Raw genomic sequence first — 19,514 nt, 5'->3', positions numbered from 1 at the left:
TTTTGGTTGTTTGTAAAGTCAGCTTGTTTTACGTCTAAAGGATTTTGATCAATTGAACTACTTCAATAAAGAATCAAATTAATGCAAACGTATATCGCTATAGTCTCTGGGAGTATCTCAAAAGAGAGGAGAAGTGTGACGTCAAGTTACCATGGTAAACGATGAAAGAAAAGTACGAGCTGCCGTTTCGGTCCTGAGCGCAACATACACATGAAAGTCATACATGTAATTTTTTTCGTTTTTTTTTCAGCAATATTTGCAAGACCACGGTTTGTTGAGATCAAGAAATTTTGCTATCATGGAAACGTGACGTAACGACTTTTCCTCTCTATTAGTTCCACCGTTCATTTGAACGGTATTTGACTACTCATATGACGTTTTTTATCGAAAACTGTATGAAGAGAAGTGGGACGTCACGTTACCATAGTAGCAAAATTTCTGGATCTCAACAAGCTTTCTTGACAGAGACGGCCATTTGCATTGTCGAACGACAGAGGAAAAATATGGGCTACCGTTTTGTTCTTGGGTGAAATCATTCACAGGAAAGTCATACATTCATACAATTTTTGTTTTTTTTTCCTGCCATATTTGAAGGATCGCGGTTTGTTGAGATCCAGAAATTTTGGTACCATGGCAACGTGACGAAACGACTTCTACTCACTGATTAAGCTGAGAACATTCGCCGAGGGTGTTTGCTTAATATAGGTTTCACTGTAACTTACTTAACTTACCTACCAACGAGATGTTAAACTTGCATCATTTTTACAAGTTTATCGCACTGTTCCTGCCAGCTATACTCTTTTGCATATGCCGCACGTAAAAGTTCAGTCTCTCTCAGTCGAATCTCCCTGTCTTTTTCACGGACAGCTTTGATTGCATTGGCCCACTTCCTAGAATCCTCTGACTTTACCACGCAGTTCAAGTGAACTATCAGTAACTTTCTCCAGAGCTTTTCCAAGACCAGAGTTTTCACTGACCAGCACAGGTAAACCAGCGGATAAAGCCTCAAGGGCAGCTAGCCCGAAGCCTTCAGTTCGGGATGGCATTATCGCAAGATCAACCTCACAAAACAATTCAGCTAGTTGTTCTCTGCGTTCATTAAAAGGCCGTACCTTGAGTTGGCTTGGGTCAATGCCTTGTTGGAGTAACATTTCTGCTACTTGCTCTTCTTCTCCACTTGTTGCTCCAACAAACGTTAGTTTGTAGGTCTTGTCATTCAACTCAGCAATGGCTTTAGCGGCGATGTCATATCCTTTCAGTTGGAAGTCTTCATTGTCACTTCGCCCAAACACTAAAACACTGAATGAACTTAATTCGCCAGGGGCTTGCTTTACATCAGAAAACTCAGAGAAAATGCCTGGGGTAAGGTTGATAACATCTTGATCTTTTCCACTAGGGCGGAGATATCTTGAGAAGGTTTCAGCCAGCTTGGGTCCAACTGCTACAACTTTATCAGCTAATTTGCAGAGTTCAACCTCATTTTTGTGCTTTCTCTGACCTTTGGAAATGCGCTTTTCATATGCTTTGTACATTGCAAGTTCTTCAGGATCGGTATGGACGACCTGAATCCACTTGCAGCGAGGATGATCACGTTTTATGCCCTGCACTTGCCGACCAAGAACGGCCCCATGTCCTATCAGACAGTCCACAGCATGGTCTTTTGGTAAGAAGGACAAACAATCGACTGGGTCAAAAGCTGCCATTGGTTCGGCTTCAATTAGTTTTACACTGTATTGGCTTGCAGCGACTTGTTTATCTTCTTTACTACACTGAGGGAGGTAAACACTGACTTCCAAGCCGGGATGTTTTGCTAATTGAATGGCCAGCACTCTGTTAATTGTTGACAAGCCTCCTTTTGTTGACTTCCATTCACTGCTTAACAGAGTTACTCTTAATTTGTTGCTGGAAGAGGACCTTGCGGTGCTAGGTGATGACAAATCCTAAGGAGAGAATAGGGAATCCAATTACTAAACACAGGAGCCAATCAATTTGGAGTGTCCGCCCATAATAAGGGTTTATTTTAGAGCGCGGCTTTGCGGGATTTCCGCAATTTGGAAAAAAATGCCGCATAAAATCTACGCTGCCGCGTCAAATGGCGCCCCCCCTCAAATTTTTTGAAATAAAGTATTCGAAAACATCACTGACAACAACACTAATTTGACGGCCTCTCTATAAACTAACTTTGACCTTTAAAAGCCTCTTACTGTCTCAGTTGCCTTTCTCTTCTTCGTTGGAGTCATTATTTCACCAGACAAACATCCGGGATTCTGATTTAATTCGAGCCCAGGCTTTTTCAGTTGCCCAGAATGTTCCAAAATGGCGGCAAAGCGTTCGGCGAGTCCGACCCATGGACCCCCTTTCTTGAAAAAAAGCCCCCTAAAATTACAGAAGGGGGCCCATTTGACCCTCACTGGCCAATTTCTAGAATAAAACCCGCATAATGTTTGGGTCACAGATCATGGTTAGGTTTCTCAAGATACTTTAGATTCAGGGCGATTGACGGATTGTACAAACACATTAACCACAAAGGACTGCAAAGGACCGCAAACGAATATGCCGAAGAACGGACGGACGGATGTTTGCGCCAAAAAAAAATCTTAGGCAACCAAAGTAGACAAGAATTTTTAGCACTGCAGCACGAGATCAGCAAGCTACTGTCAAGCGAAGTGACATTACCTCGTTGAATAACCTGCGAATGACAACAAACCATCTTGAAATCCAAGAACAACTTTTTCTAAGCTTAACTACCACTTTAGATTTTGCAGGCGTTTACCAGAGAGTAAAAAATCTGCACTTTATTATCTCTCAACCCATCAAATTAGTGGGCTTGTTCTTCAAATTTCACGAACTTCAGTCGAGTAACATTTGTTCAGTTAGCTTATTCTAAACTTAACTTTGAATTTAACTTAGCTCTATTACTAACTTGTCAGAGACTAAAAAATATGCAGCCATTTGAATTCCCGTAACGGTCGCTCAAAGTTTACGTCATAGTCGCAACAAGCGCTATGTAGCTAAGTTGCTTTTACAGGAAACATGAAAAAGGTATACTAACGATAACGATACTGACGATACTAACGAAGACAATAACGCTATTTAGAATTTTCAAGAGCTAAGGCGCTAACCGCTCGTCTTTCGAATTAACAAATTGACGCCAGTTTTTTTATGTCTGTCCTCTTATTGATGATAAAATGACGTCACAACATTGTCAAAGTACCGCTCGTGGATTCACAACAACTTTGACAATGTTGTGCCGTCATTTTATCATCAATAAGAGCTAGGGCAGACATATAAAAAACTGGCGTAAATTTGTTTTTTACAATAACAAAAGCTCGGAAAAGTCAAATTTGCCTTTAAAAATGAAAAAAAGGCAAGAAAATTTATGACTTTTTTAAACAAGCGTAATGTTATTGTCAATAACTTTTCTCGGTTGGTGATTGGCTACCGAAGACAAACAACGGGAGTTTCATTGGCTAAAATTTGACAGGTTGAGTCAGGCCACTGCCCCGCATAAATTAGGAATAAATTGTTTTCCAAACTTCTATTCAGAACAAGAATGAAGTCAGCGATATTTATTGTCTCGAATAATGAAAGCCATTTTAGGGTGTTATAAAGTCATAAACTAGCCCAAGGTTAGAAATTATCCCAAGAAAAGATTTTGGAGCCGTTAAAATAATCGAGCAAAGCGAAGCGATGTACGATGGAGCTGTCTGTGAAGCGACTAGCCAAGCAGTTTTGAAAAGTTGCTGACCGAACAGTACGAACAGATATCGTCTTACTGTTGTTTACTTCAGTTCAAGTCTTATTTTTCGTCCTGAACACCATTCAGCTATATGAACTGCGTTCATTCAAACCAAAAAATGGGTTTTATACGCATGTAGTCTTCAATTCAACTTACCAGAAGCTTACAAAGTTTCACAAAGTTTTGTACAAAACGTTTGTTTTCCTTTCGTTAAAAGGAATCTGAAAAACACTCGGTACTTGTCAAAAGAAAACCACTGTAATCTGTCTTTATTTTGAATAACCTAGACTTTCAGAATTGTTTTCTTTCTATTTTCACCTTTAAAACTAAGTATGAATGTTAAAAGCTTATCTGAATCCTTCGCAGTTTTGAAGCAATACAAGTTCCATCAATTCGTCTTCGCTTTTGGAAACTACGCGTTTTTGTTCAGTTTCCTCTGCTTGAGCTTTTTGTAGAGAATTCAAACGGGATGCAAGTCTTGCATCAGGGTTATCTGGCTATTTTCCTAAGCAGACAGAAAGTGAATCTTTTTCGAAACTAAACTAAAGAAAAACATAGAAGTTTGGCATTCGTTCGGCAAATGACCGCGTCTTGCATAAATTAAAATTTTATGTGTCTGTTCTCTCATTGATGATGAAAATTAGCCAATGAGCGCGCGAGAAGTGATTCAGTTATTGTAAAACGTTCGTTTTCACCGCCTTCCTCATGAAAGAATACTACAGGAAATTTCTTGAGATAATTAGCACCCCAAATTTTGACAATCAAAAATCAGTTAATCGAAAGTGTAATTATTAAGATACAAAGAAAAGTTAATTTGATAAACAAAATGTTTCATTACCTCCGTAAACCTGGCCTCATCCGCTGCAACAAGAAGAGAAAAACAAAACAGTTGTAAAACATAAAACTAAATCAAAGAGAACCTATAATAATATCTATGAGAAGCCTTAAACTTGAAGTGTTCTCCCTAATTAACATTTAGTATTTCACTATGAAAATGACCAGCAGTACATCCAAGCAGAACATATCAGTCCTCAAATATGTTATGTTTACTTTTATACCTTGTTTTCACCATTTTCTAATCGGCCCATACCTCACTCACTTTACGGTCTCACTTCAAATAAATAACATAGTACGTCGTCACCTCAGCTTAAACTGGCCGACCTTTTAACATATGTAAGGAATGAAAAGGCTAGCAGAACAAAGGACTAAGATAGAGGATGCCGGCCTTCACTGGAAAACATTTACCTTGTAAAATTTAGTTGGACTGTTCAATACATAGTGCTCACCATTTGTCCACCGTTACACTGAAACAAGGCCTACAATTTCGTGCGTGTTATAGCTGAACCGCCTTATAAAAAGGCAAGAATTGAGTAAGTTACCAGCTGCAACAAAACTGCACGTAAAGAAAAGGTTTCTCTCAAGTGAGGTTAGCCTGAATTTCATCCGATTACTTCGAGTCGTTCTTACTCCCTCAGTAACGTCTGAATCGACCGGCCGTTAATGCCGTCCAGTGACGTCACTACTCCTTGACCTTTGCTTTAATTCATACAAAAAGTAAAACACGATTTTCACATGCCAAACCGAGAAATATCGTTTGGAAATGTCTGCATGATACAGAATTGCTTTATTTTTTTCGATCGTAATTCATGTTTAACGTTCAAACTATCAACTGCAGCAGTACAACTCTAAACCGGTTGTACTAAATTCTAGAATCAAACTCGGTTAGTCGGTCTTAATCACGCAATGAAATAAACACACACACGGAACACCTAGTTCAGAAACACAATGATTTGCTTTAATTGAAACGAAGCTATTTGGTCCTTAACGAAGAACAAAAAAAACAAGGAGACAAGAAAGAAAAGCTAACAGAACCATTACACTTGACGCTAAGAATAGCAAGAAGGTCGAATTGTAACATTGATCTCAGAAAACTTCGCGTAAACAAAATCACCGGCCGCCGAAACCACAAAGCGGCTCTAAATGAAAAACCTACCGACTCTCCGCAATGATTCTTCATTCGCAGTTCAATTTATCATTTCAGTTTCCAAGGCAAGGAAAATTTTGCTGTTTAAGATAAAGATTAAGCTTATCGAAATGTTTGAACTAAACGAAAGAAAGCCAGGGATGCGATCCGCTGAATCTCAAGCGACAATCCCGCTAAAATTTTTCATGATTATACATAATTATGCGAATGTTTAGACAATCAACCAATCAAAATCACTACCCGGTTTTCGGGTAGTGAGTGACGTCACTGGACGGCATTAACGGCCGGTCGATTCAGACGTTGTTGAGAGGAGAAAACGACTCGAAGCAATCGGATGAATTTCAGGCTAAAGTGAGGTCCGATTGTTCTAAGTCTTTTTTTTTTTTTTTTAATAACGGGCAACTCAGCCATCAGTTTCCTTATCAATTTATTTCTATTTGATGCGGATGTCAACTGGCTGACTGGCTCCGCTGGCCTCTATGGTTATTCCAGGCAGCCAGTACTCTAATTTATTTTTAATATTTTCATTATCTTAATTTCTTGTAGAACAAAAGTGAGTACAAATAAGGGTTGTTAATGTTGTTGTTGTATCATGTCAGCCTCACCTTTGACAGGGAACCATCTTTGGAGCTGAGGAAGTTTCGGTTTCACACAGACAAAGCTCTTAGTGCAGTTTTTAAATGACCCATCTGCGGTAACTTTCAGAAGGCACATACAGTACTCGTTGGGGCAAAGAAACTGGCCATGATAGTCACATTTTTTTTGCTTCTCCTGGCAAAACGGACATTCAACACACAATTCATAAGCCAAGTTTTTAAACCCAGACAGCTCGTGTGACATAGTTTGCATTGTGTGTTCCAGAAATGTTCGCACTTTGATAGCCACGTCTTGCACTTTCGCCCCACCATCACATGGCCAATCATCTCGCTGTATTTCATTCAAAATGATCTTGATAAATCGTTTCTTGCATACAAGGATCAACTGGTGATTTTGTTCCTTTCCGATGAAGAATCGAGATGCTCCATCGTACAAGTTAGGCAGTTCAGATCCAGCTGGACAGCACCAAGTGACACATCGTGACACAAGCTGAGAAAAAAAACCATAAGGAACAAAACTTCCGAGAAAACGAAGGTATAATGTACAAGGATCTGAAGGAAAAGGCTCAATTTTACCAAGGGCGTCAGGAGGTGTTCGAAGTTGACAGGGAACAAGGTAAATGTCTTTTCCTGGAGATTTGGTAAACTTGACGATCAGTCCAAACTGCTCCATCATGTCCAAAATATCATCCTTGTGCTGATGAAACTCATTGCAAAACACGTGATTAACAAGCTCCATATCGAGGACACCTGTTTTCTCCATTTGTTTCCACAACTTGGAATGACTTGGTTCCTAAAAAAACGAACAGCACCCGGCAAATAAAAAAGCCTGATCTGTATCTACATCTTCATCTACAGTCGATTTAAATGTTCTTAAAGCATAGCCAGTCTTAACGTCTTATTGATGCTGACAGTTTCGATGACTGTCAGCCATCTTTATCAAAACTTGAAAAACATTAAAAGTGTCACAGGCCTTAAATACGCTTCTGAAGGTGTTTCAGAAGCCTATTTAAGGCTTTTAAGAACATTTAAATCGACTGTTTAACTTCACTAGCCTGATGAATTTCTTCAAGAACCTACATCTACAATTCTACCAGTCGGTAAAATCACGAGATATCACACCAACTGAATGACAAAAGAAACATAATAAATTATGCACTAAGATAATGAAAACTGAATAAACCTAATACACTGGAATATTAAAACCTATTAACTTAGATTTAAAACTATCTACAGAGGTGGTATTTACAATATCCACGGGAAGGGAGTTCCATTCATTGATTGTTCGTGTGAAGGGAGAAAATTTTCTCAGTGCCCTAGGAACTACAACTTAAAGCGTGGCTTCCACGGGTTGTTCATTCACTGTTTGGTTTTAGATAGGCTACTACATTTCACACCTATTAAAAACTCCACGAAGCATCCTTATCTATTTTTGTGGTTCTTCGTCAAAAGAATACTTTGCCCGATAAACCATCTCAGAACCCCAAAAAAGGACTTTACTCTACAAGAAAGAATTACTATTCTAATATACACTGGAAGAAAAGTTTTAAGAAGTTTGTTGAAAGAGGGAGGGCAGCGATGCCTCTGGTGCCAGCACAACAGTCGAGACCACTGCTTTTTAGTTTTGCTTTAACAAGAATGTCTTTTAACAATCCGTTCTTCCCTAGGATATTAGAGGAGATTTCTTGAGGATTTTTTGAGCGAACTAGTTTTTCATAACAGCTTGATGGGGGTTGAGCATAGATGGACTGTACTGCGTGTCAAAAGGCAATATTGTTTTGTATCGTTTTGTTTGCCGTAGAGCTGATTTCGTTTCTTACAATGTCTCCCCTTGAGGAATACGTTATAAGGAGTTTATTCTTTTCTCCTTTGGTGAAAAGTTTCTTTTCTACTATAAGGTGGCAAGATGAAAAGTGGGTGTATTGAAAGCTCAGTTAGCTTGAAATGTGTGTGCAGGTCAAGAATCGATTTAATTTCGAATCTCAATCCTACCTTTGCCAAAATTAAAAAAAGGTTATTTCTTGTAAATATGTTAGGGTGTGAGAGGGGCAGCTAAAGCCATCTCAGCCCTAATCCTTCCCTGTACCTGAACTCAGACCATAACTCTGTAGTCACATGAAATCAGACAGGGCCAAACGGTTAGCTAGGGGGTTCACCTAACAGTATTACATGCACTTGACATTTTGTTCTTACCGAGTCATCAAAGGGACAAATGGTTACAAGCTTTTTGAAGATGTCAATCAGCCATTTGGCCCGAAGTACGACTGTGTTGTGGTGCCGGACAATCTTTCCGATGTCATGATAGTAATCCAACAAAGCGACGACGTCATCCTCATTTTCAATGAAGCAAAATTTCCGGATGATGCCTTTAAGTTGATCAAGTTTCAAGTAATGTACATTTTCAGCAGCCAAAGCTTGTACAACCTTCTCGAAGTTGAACCACCTGAAAAACAAATATCAAAATTTAATTTGAACCTTTTTTCGCAGTTCTTTCAAAGTTGAAGCAATTGTGCCACTGCACTAATAAGTATGAAACGTATTTATATGAAAAAAGTATTTAGACTTTCTAAATGAGACAGAAATTACTGATTCGTTATTTTGGAGCTTTTAAAGGGTTTATACAAAAACGGACACAAATATTTTTAGTGTCCGCCTTGGGTCAACAGGCAACGTTAAGCATGATCCACACACAGGCAGCTCAAAAGGGGGTTCATCATTCTCAAGAAGGCCGCAACAGCAGCAAGAAAGTTTCTTTAAACAGGGGTTTCAAACCACGACCAACCAATAATAGCCGCTCTAACACTGTAATCAGTACGCTTGTATCACCCTACTTTTTAGTTAAATTAACCATTAGCTTTAATACACTCTTTTTTTTTAATAAGAACGTCCATTTTTCGAGTTTGGACCGTTTTTATTTTCTAGGCAGTTTCAGCCTGGAAATGTTGTTACAGATTTTCTTAAATTTCAATAACGGAAATTGTGCTAGTGACACTTTTCTAAAGACAGTGATTATATTTTTCACATTAATGGATTGAACAAGTACAGTGCAAATGTGTTATTGACCATACACAATAAGAATGTGATGAAAGAACATAATTTTACATGCACTCTGATTCCATGTAGGAAATTATGAAAGTGTTCCGATTTTCTGGATTTAGGAAAGTAAAAGCAGTAAAAAACAAATTGTTCTTCTCTGAGCCGGTATGTTCTTAGCATATTCTTAATATTTTGGCAAATTTCAGGCTAAACGTTCTTATGAAAAAAGGTTCTTAGAAAAAAAAAGAGTGTAAACTAGGAAGAAAATTAAGTTTACTTTGTATTACTTTGGACTGAAAATAAGTGTACCTTAGGGGTATCTCCTCCCCCATATATGGTTCTTTCTTCAAAACTTCGATAATTTTTTTCTGAAGTGCAGCGACCCCCTCATCAGATGATCCTTGCGTATTATCAACTGAAAAGAAAGGGCGGATCACGTGACTTTCGTAGTCTTTTTCGGAAATTTCCTTCGTTATTTGTAATTCCATCTCTTTCACATCCTGATCCTGTTTTCTGTCCGCATGTGTTCCCACTATGAACACTGGTGGGCGAGTGTAGAGCAGATCTGATACTGATGGTGTTCTTTCATTCGCTTCTGGCTTTGAAGAGCAAACTGAGCTGAGGGTGACCAACCACGACAACAAATTTTCCAAATTTGTTTGGCGATTTGAGTTCTCAAGGGGAATGTTAAAAAATCCTCGTCTAAAACATGGCATCGCAATTTCATTTAATCCTTTGCTGAGGTTGTAAACCAGTAAGTAAACTGCCCGCCACGAGAAGAAAACTGGGCAAAATGTATAGTAAAGATGTTGCCCGGCAAAGTCCCACAGATCAAGGTCCATGTGGTGTTCAACTGCTGAGGTGTCATTGTCAAGATTTAAACCTTCCAGATATTGAACAAGGAGTTCCATAAATTCTTCTGGAGGTAAGGAAGGGTCGATTTTCAGTTCAGGTATCGCAGCTGCTTCTGTTTTCCCTTCTCCTCCTTTCTCAGTAGTACCCTAAACCAAATTTTGAAATAGGAGTATCAGTGAGAAGTTGTTGCAGCAAATTAAGTTTAACGCCCCGTATAATTGAAAAAAAAACGGTGTCAATAACCAAAATGCTCGAATCTGATTTATTCTCAAGATCCAAACTTTATTGCTTGATTTGCTAATGGAAGGTTGATGCAGCATCAGAACTGTCTGATTTGACCTTTCGCTGCTTGTTACGCAGTCAATACAAAATTATGCAATAAATATTGCTTGCCAATGACATAACTAATACGACCGTGCTAATAAATCAAAATCAACGAAAAAATCTTGTCTGAGCATATTTCCTTGCTTCAAGTTCAAGTTCAAGTTTAATAAAAAAATGAATAAATACGCCCTTAGGGACTGATAGGATAAGGGCAATGTCAAGTGGCTTCACAGGGCGCAACAAGTGATAAAATGACATAGGCCTGTTTCACACGTTGTGCTACTGCCGTGCCGAACTCAATTGATAGAATTAATTCGACTTTGGCACGGAGGTGGCTAGGCTCGATTACCAGCCGCTGTTCGGGAGGATCAAAAACCGGACCCGGGAGACGGCGGAAATTGAGCCTACGGTGGCGCGACGTTTGAAATCATTCAGTTCAGCAAATTGAATTTAGGTCGACATGGCAATTAAACTCGACAGGGCCTGCCGTGCTACACGGCAGTGACACGGCTCGGTTTCGGTTGCCGTGCCGAACTCAATTCATAAATTACGAAAATGTATATGTTTAAGCGTTTTGACTCTACTGTGCCTGACTGCGCATGCTGTAGCTGACCGTGGCGGGCTCTGGGATGAGGGTTTTGACAAAATGGCGGCAAAATGTCAAAGTAGTTCAAGTCCGTACACAATCTCTACTTCTGAATTTTCTGATGAAGAAGACAAAGTAGATTGTGAAATAATAGAGAAACTGACTCCGAACAAGAAAGTTATGACACGGAGAGCGGCCCAGAAGAGAGAAAACAAGAAGACTCGAAGAGGCCAGCAAGAAAAATAAAACAGTTAAGAAGGGACGGAAATCTAGCTGACATCTTTCTTGCCTTCGTGAAAGGAAAGCAGGAGGAGAGCAAAAGCGCATACTTTAAGAATTAACCTTCTCCTTGCAATAAAATGATTTAAAATGGACAGTACTGCATCAGCTGCCGTTGCCGTCTGGCGTTTAAAATTGTCTCCGGCAAAGCAAATTTCTTCCGATTGCGATCTTCCCTTGAGTTTCTGTCCGCCATTTTGGATGGATGGAAGGTTTGTTCAGTTTGACGTTTTCTTTATTTTGAATTTGGCGCGAATGAATCAAATTCATCGTTTGAAACCACTCCCGTGCTATTGCCATGCAACTGCCGGGTCAAATTCATTTGAGTTCGACAGGGCAGTAGAAAGACGTCATTTGAAACGGGCCATAGACAACAGAAAGTAAAGAACTTTTAACCTTAAAGACGATAATGGCAAATTATGGGTAGAAGTGATCATTGTCACATTTTGTATGCAGTAGCAACAACAATACTGAAATGGTTATCTCATTCAAGGGGGAGAAACAAACTCGACCGCAAACTTGTCGGTTTGCGCCCAGACAAACACCATGTGATATTGATTTTGCCCCATCAATCCTAACAGCATGCGTAAAGATGGCGGCTCTTCTAAAGAGAATGAATGTTTGCAAGCCTTTAAACTGAGAAAACCGGAGTAAGTGACGCGTGGAAACAATGCAGTGAAGAGGTTTTTTTTGGGGGGGTGTGCATTTTGAAATTGTGGAATGGTTTTAATCACGTCGGCTTCTTTTGGGAGTTCGGAGACTGTTATGTTATTATGGTTCGCTATAACATCACAGGACATATCATGGTTGTTGCCAATTATTATCGAACAATCAGCTTTCAGTGATCGATCCCTTCAGCAACCCTTTATCGTTCTACTAAATCATACTTTAAATGCTCAAAACAACAATAGCGTAATCCCTGGGTCCTATATTACACATGACACCACAAGCTTCCAGCTGCCACGCTGTTCCAATAATGAAGTTTCTACATATAACCATAAAGTTAATTGGAGGAAGTGGTCACTGACCTGACTTATTTGAGATTTATCCTCTGCCAATGTAACTTGACGTTTTGGACCCATCAGTGCTTCTTGTTTTTCAGGTTCTCTTGGACCGGGACCGTCAAATCCAACTGACTAAAAGATTAGTTAAAATGACAAATAACACATTACTTTCTGGCATTTTTATAAGGACTATTCTCAGATTGTCTGAGGATTACTATGAGTAGCAAAGAGATCACTTCAAGTGTTGTATCCCAAAAATGATGTTTGTGACGGTAAAGGTCTAGTTCCAAAGGCGTCACATTTTCTGACGTCCACTCCGTTTACGAGTGACCCATACCCGTTAATGAGAATTTTGACGCATTCTATTTATGCGACAAAGAACAGTATAAGACAGACATGAACGGTCACATTTTCTTCTAAAATTCGTCACGGAGTAACCAGTGAACCCTCATAAAATCATTGACGTGAAAATAACTGAGCCAGCGAAAATCATGCAATCAGTACCTCTCTTATTATTAATATTTTTTACTAGCCCATGACAGGTTATATTTAGAGAAGCTACATAAAAAGGACTTGACAGAGTGTTTAAGTCCAACTGTCTACTACGTCGGCAGCCACGCTTTATTGTTTCGGCCGATGAAACATCGAACACTCTTTCTCGTGTTTGATACGTTAAAAACCTATCATTTTGTTTCTGTTACGGCTAGGTGAGCGACGGCGTCGGAGTCGGAGTCGTAAGCGGAATCTTAAGACCGCTTATGACTAAGAGAAAATAAAAAATAGGAGTCGTAAGCAGAGAGTTATATATAAGCGCGTCCAAATCGTAGTCGGAAGAATCAGAACGTTTCCATTTTCTTCCGACTCCGCTTATGACTCCGTCGTTTACGATCTAGTGAAAACCAGATTGGCGGAGTCGAAAGCAGAAGCGGATGGATTAACCAATCACAATACACGTTCACTCGCTTGGCAATTGGTTTAGTTCTTCCGCTTCTGCTGGCGACAACCTAGTTTTCACTTGATCGTAAACGACGGAGTCGTAAGCTGAATTAGAACGCTGTTTTCACTAGATCATAAAGTTCTACACTCTGTTGCTATTGAAAACCAGCCTTTTTAATTGTTAATCGATATCTACGTCTTATTTTGTAAGTCTTTATTTGAAGACACTAACCTGACTCACTGTTTTCTCCTTTTTATCATCCTGAGCTGGATCCACCTTTGTTTCTTCTTGTTCGAGTTTTCCAGCTACCATTCTCACAAGATCGGGTACAAATTTAGACACACCTTGTTTTTCATCAGTGCATTTCCAGTTGCTTACTTGATCGACGTCGACTTCGAATTTTGACAAGTCCACTTCAATTCCGTCAGTGCTCTGCTGCTTGGGATCGAATGAAAGACCTAAGAAAGAGTTTTTCAAACTAGTCTTGCCTGCTCGATCTTGACCTATGAACATGATTCGAGCACGGTATACCTTAACGTTTCCAGTCTTCAAAGCATTTTCGTAGGCCAGCATTGCTTTTCGCCCTCGTGCTTTAATCTCACTTGGAAATTGTGGCGTTTGACTCTCTGGATACGCACCTATCACATTTTTGATAGCATCAAGAACAATCGGGTGTACACGAACGACATTCCCTCCAGAAAGCTGTTCATACAGCAACAACGAACATTTTCTGAATCTCGTGCGGATTTGCTTCTCATCCACTTCATCAACACATTCTTCCATGTTCATAATATGATTTATTGCTGCGCCTTCGTTTAGCGGTTCGGGTGCGTGGAGGGAAAGTAAAGTAAACAGGTGTTTAAAAAATCTATCACTTCTAATCAGCTCTTCGACGGCCAATGAAATATGGCAAGGAAATCCAAGGCGGCGAGGTGTTTCCATGTGCAGGTAGTTTGCCCAACAATAGTTTGGAGAACTATTGACCACAACGGTTTGCACATAAAAGGCAGCGGCTACTAAAGCAAGTGGATGATACTCAAGAACCTCAGCAACCTTCTCAGCCTCTTCTTGATTCTGGATCTTGGATACGTGTCGTAACAGGTTCACTGCTTCATCTAGATGCATTCCTTTGCTGAGAGACTCATGGTAAGTAAGAGGAGCATTGACGGGTATTGAACTGATATCTTGAGTAGTTATTAACACCTGACCATGACCCAATTCCTTCCTGCCGCTAGGAGGCAGATCACCTTGGACCGAAGATAGGTCGACAACATTATCTACAATTATCAGCCAGTTAGAGAATTGTTTTGTCTTAGAAAAAATTAATGTCTTTAGATACTCGATTTTTTCAGGGAGGTTTCTCGAAGCCTCTAGGTTAGCCAAAGCGTTATCTGTAATCCCAAAATGTCTGGCCAGTCTACAGTAGGACTTTGCAAGTGAATCGAGTGTTTCTGCATTCAGGGTTGCAACAAATGTTAGGTCTTCGCCTTCACGCCACCTCTTGTCGAAGATCTCCTGACCCACTTGCCGAGCGATTTGACTTTTGCCACAGCCCGGAATCCCTGATAAATAGACGGTGCTGATGACTCCTTTGCTGTCATTTTGCAGCTCGTCTAGTTTTTTCATGATTCTTGTGACATCGTTTACACGTCTGATGATGGGATGTGATGGCTTAAATGGAAGAATACAAAAAGACTCGACTTTGGAATTGATTTCATGAGTTAGGGTCTCAACTTCTTTCTTCTTCGACTGTAATTCTGAGGTTAAATTGTAGGCTTCTTGCTCTTTCGTTTGTAAGTCAGCGTTAAGGTTATAAGCCTGTACTTTCAAAGCATCTACGTCGGCTGTCAGGGGAAAGTCGGTCTGGTTTCTAATATCATCAACCTCATAAATTGGAAGACTCAATGATGTGAAAGCAGCTAACACTATTGCAACATAATCTTGGAACTCAGCATCAGTAAGTTTGCCCTCAGGGGTGTGAACGATGTTGTTTCGAAATTGTCGAAGATTGTCAACTTCTCTTCTTACAGCCGGACTCAGTGTACGGCCAATAGTATCCGAGTATAATATTGCAAAAAAAAGACAGACAGTGTCCCACTCTGCCGTGTTTCCCTTTTGTATTGTTGTTAAAAGTCGAGAATTTTTTCGGTGGCTACTTCGTGATTCTCCGTTGTAGAAATCGCAGCCATTTTGTGGAGTGTCCTTCCATTCTCCAAACGCTGTTGCCTTGTAAAGGAAATCCCACTCTTGTTTGAAGACGGTTCGAAGCCCTTCAGGAATTAAGTTGAAGGCGATGTGACAGGCTCTAAAATAGTTTAATTGTTGCGAAGTGTATTTCATTTTAATGGGATCTTGTGTCACCATTCACTTTGAAGCTACCAATGTTTGCTTAGTTGCCCATTTGCAGACATAAATACCACAAAAAACGGTTCTGAAGCCATATGCAAAAAAGAAAGAAAGAAAGAAAAAAAAGGCGTTTATTTAAGCTTTAAATATTAATTCTTGTCAGTGAGAATGGCAAGAAAACGACTAAGGGCCTCTTTTTAGAAGGAGAAAGGTTAATCCTAGAGCTAGGGTTATTCGATCAAAAGGGCCAAAACTTTACAAAATTATTTCAAAGGTAGCTTAGCTTTACCCTATCTACCGACCCTATCACCCAAGTCAACTTCACGTGCTTGACACGACGTGTTCGTCACGCGTGAAAACATACGACTTAATAAATTTTTCTTTGCAAGGTCGGAGATGATAATATACCCTGTTATAATACTACATGAGAAATTTCTGCAATTTGATTGGCTTAGAGCAGTGGTATTTCAGCTTAATTTGACATACTTACATGTAAAAATTACAAACCTTTTTTGGGTAGTAGTATAAACAAATAATAGCATGGTTTGTACGTGATATTTGACATAAATACCACTTGTGATATTTCAAAATTGTCTCAAATTTCACTTGCCTAACTGCTCGTGATATTACCTACAACAATTTCGAAATATCACTCGTGGTATTTATGCCAAATATCACTACAAACATCATGCTATTACCTATACAAATATGAGTTTATACTTTACACCTGATATAGCTTTACCTAATGAAATAAACCATTGTGGCAATAAAAAGAGAATCTGTAGCTTACCCTCTTCCATAACTGCTCTTTCCTAGTGCTGTGAGAAAAGAACAACCGCTGGCTTTAGTGAAATGGCTTTCTTGGTGGCGAGAATAGTTTGCTGGAGAGAGGAATTTGAGATTGACGTCATTATCATTGTCACTCACTGAAATAAAGATATTTCTACGATTGAAAAGGACCCTATTAAGATATTATAACCATTTTTGTTATGATTTTTCAATTTTTTTTATCGTTACTATTTTATTATTTGGTTTTTTTCTTAACCTCTTGCAATTTTGAATGTTTATCCCGTTCCTCGTTTTCTCTTCCCCAACGTTCGGGGAGAGGGAAAGCTTAACGAAGCCCTAAATCATGACGAATAAAAAGGATAGCCGCTACCGAAGAACATCACTGAAAATGAAACTCAACATATTGTTGTGTAAAAAAAAACGGTACCGACAACGCTGTTTTTTATACTGATATTAGCCTGGGAAAACAGTCGTATTTGTAAAATTATTTGATCAGTTACCCTTAAAATCTGGCAAACAGTACAAAGATCTCTTCCGGTCTGCTCCCGTACAGGAAGAGCAGGAACAGCGTGGAAGGGGGAAGTAACCCTCCTCTCTCCCTCTTCGTTTCTTCCGCTTTTTTGCCTTCCGCTTCGTCATACTGAGATATAATTCAAAATATCAATCGAAATGAAGGACTGGAGTTCTTTAATCTCAGCCCGCAGTCAGCATAAAGTTGTTTTTCTTGTAGTGCTAACTATATTCGCCGTAGATTTCTGATTACTTAGTTTCCTTGCAGTAAAGCTTTGGGTAAGAATACCCTTTCAGACAGGAGATAGTCCGTCGGCACTTTTCCTCAATTTGTGCGTCAACTTTCACAATTGTGTAGGCGTAGCATTTTAAGGTTAAATTTTACCAGCATTTTGTGCAGTGAGTTCCGCAGTCACGATTGACTTCAAACTTGGAGATATAAAACTAGAGAGCTCTGGGGCTTAGTAATTTTCATTTTCTCAAATAATAATAATAATGGAATTTATATAGCGCTTATACATCGCTGTTCTAAGCGCTTTACAATGTAAAAAAGGACATAAGAATATCATTAATCACAAGCTGACAAATAACACTACTGTACATATTGGGGAATTTATAGCATAAACTGTACACGTCTTAAAAAGGAAAGAAAACAAAAACAAATATGATGAAACTAAATGTCATATACCTTTTTAAAAAGAAACGTTTTCAACTTAGATTTAAAAAGATTAACATCAGAACAAGCTCGAATTTCAAAGGGGAGCTTGTTCCATAGTCGGGGGCAGCAACGGAAAACGCTCGCTGGCAATAGGTTTTTATGTTAAAATTTGGTTCTTCAAGGCGTAGATGATACCTTGATGACCGTAATGTCCTTGATTGATGGTAAAATTTTAAAATATCTTCAAGATAACGGGGACCGAAGTCACTCAAAGTTTAACCATTCTTTATTAAGGATGGCAAAAATCATAGAAATCGGTTAAATCGTTCCCGCCAAAAAACGCGATTCAAAAATATAACCAACACGCATATAAATAGGTTGGGGCCACCTTAAATTGCATCCAAAATTTTCGGGAAAATAATATTGAAGCCCTTTTAGTTGCGAGAAGACTCAAGTTCTCCTAGGATGACCGAACAGGTACAAATTTTATAGCGCTGCTTAGAATGCATTCCTAGAGACCTAAAAGTACTCTGGAGAGTCTAAAAAGTGTTTTCAATGTATTTAGGAGGCAACCATCGTTGGGTTGCACTGTATAGTCGGATGCTCTAGCCACTGGGCTACTGGAGACTCTTAAAAGGTGAGCAAATGATTTTTCTTTGGATTATCACATGCATGTAAGAAATTTTTCACGCAGTCAAATAATAATTAACAGGGGCGGTGTCACGTTTGTCTTGTTCATTTTGCTAACAATACCAATTGCTCATCCTTAGTTGCTATGGAACTTGAGAAATCACTTGGGAATGGCAAAATTAGAACCTTGTGTTGAAGAAATATCATGTCTCCCAAACATCATATCTTAACAAACAAAGGTAAACTTTTAAGAACTGTTATGCTAACAAGCTTCCCCAGCAAAAAACACAAATTATTTCAATACATACATGAACCATTTATCAATCGAGAGTGAGGTCATTACAGGGAAATCTCAGACCGAGGCTTTTAAGTATTGACTGAGCGATAGTGAGGTCAATCCATCAAAGCCGAGATTTCCCTGTAATGACCAAACGGATGAGGTTTATTTATAAATTTTTTATTATAATTATGGCCTTTTCATTACGGACCCGAGTGCGCAATCAATTAAAACCAACAACTGGTCAGCGGATAACTTTAAAAAACATGTCACCTCAATCAGTAGTACATTTAAGCTCGCAAAACAGACAGGTAACACTGGTCAGCGGATACCCTTTTTAAAAGCTGTCAATTGACCATAACATGGGTGTTCATAAGGATGCATGTCCACTATCAAGTTAAACACAGATTGCAAATGTCCTGGACACCTAGTTAGTTATTGCAAGAAAACACTGCCCAGCCATTACCAAGAAATACCAGCCAATCAGAGCATGCATACTATTGTAGCCATATAATAAATTTCAATCTTCTTCAAGTTTGTCTATCAATTCGTATTTTCTGCATTATTTATACCTTCTTTAGAGACCAGTCATTATTTATGTATGGGAGGGGGGGGGGGGGAGGGATTTTATTTTCATCAATCAGTTGTTATTTTTTAAGCTATGACCACCCCCCCCCCCCCCCCCCCCCAAACACACACACACACACAAATTAAACAAGAAAACAGCAGCAAAAATACTTGTCAAAAAGGCTGTTTTGCTTTGGACTGTGTCAATTGGTTGAAAATACCATTGAAAGACTTGAAATGATGTAAAAACTTATGTTAAGTCAAGAAATTAAAACTGTTCAAGTCTTTCCTTGGTATTTCCAGCCAATAATTCATATCAGACTGTTAACCAGTCTAGAGCAATTAGCTAACCTTGGTCTGGAGAATGACAATTAAGTATTTCTGTTGTTGGCTGTTT

General features: G+C 39.2%; 1 protein-coding gene across 1 annotated transcript; it reads right to left on the bottom strand.

Annotated features, from left to right (window-relative positions):
- Positions 1-588: 588 nt before the first annotated feature.
- Positions 589-15,458, bottom strand: LOC140930417 (uncharacterized). Its single transcript, XM_073380102.1, has 7 exons — positions 13,572-15,458; positions 12,428-12,535; positions 9,665-10,356; positions 8,513-8,762; positions 6,329-7,112; positions 4,578-4,600; positions 589-1,940 (listed from the first exon to the last, which is right to left on the bottom strand). The coding sequence occupies exons 1-7, from the start codon at positions 14,964-14,966 to the stop codon at positions 891-893; spliced, it is 4,302 nt and encodes a 1,433-aa protein (XP_073236203.1). The 5' UTR covers positions 14,967-15,458; the 3' UTR covers positions 589-890.
- Between the last annotated feature and the right edge of the window lie 4,056 nt (positions 15,459-19,514).

This window comes from Porites lutea, chromosome 3 (assembly GCF_958299795.1).
Source record: "Porites lutea chromosome 3, jaPorLute2.1, whole genome shotgun sequence".
In the NCBI taxonomy this organism is placed as follows: domain Eukaryota; kingdom Metazoa; phylum Cnidaria; class Anthozoa; order Scleractinia; family Poritidae; genus Porites; species Porites lutea.
Note: the sequence above shows the minus strand (reverse complement) of the source record. Positions and strands in the feature narration are given on the sequence as shown.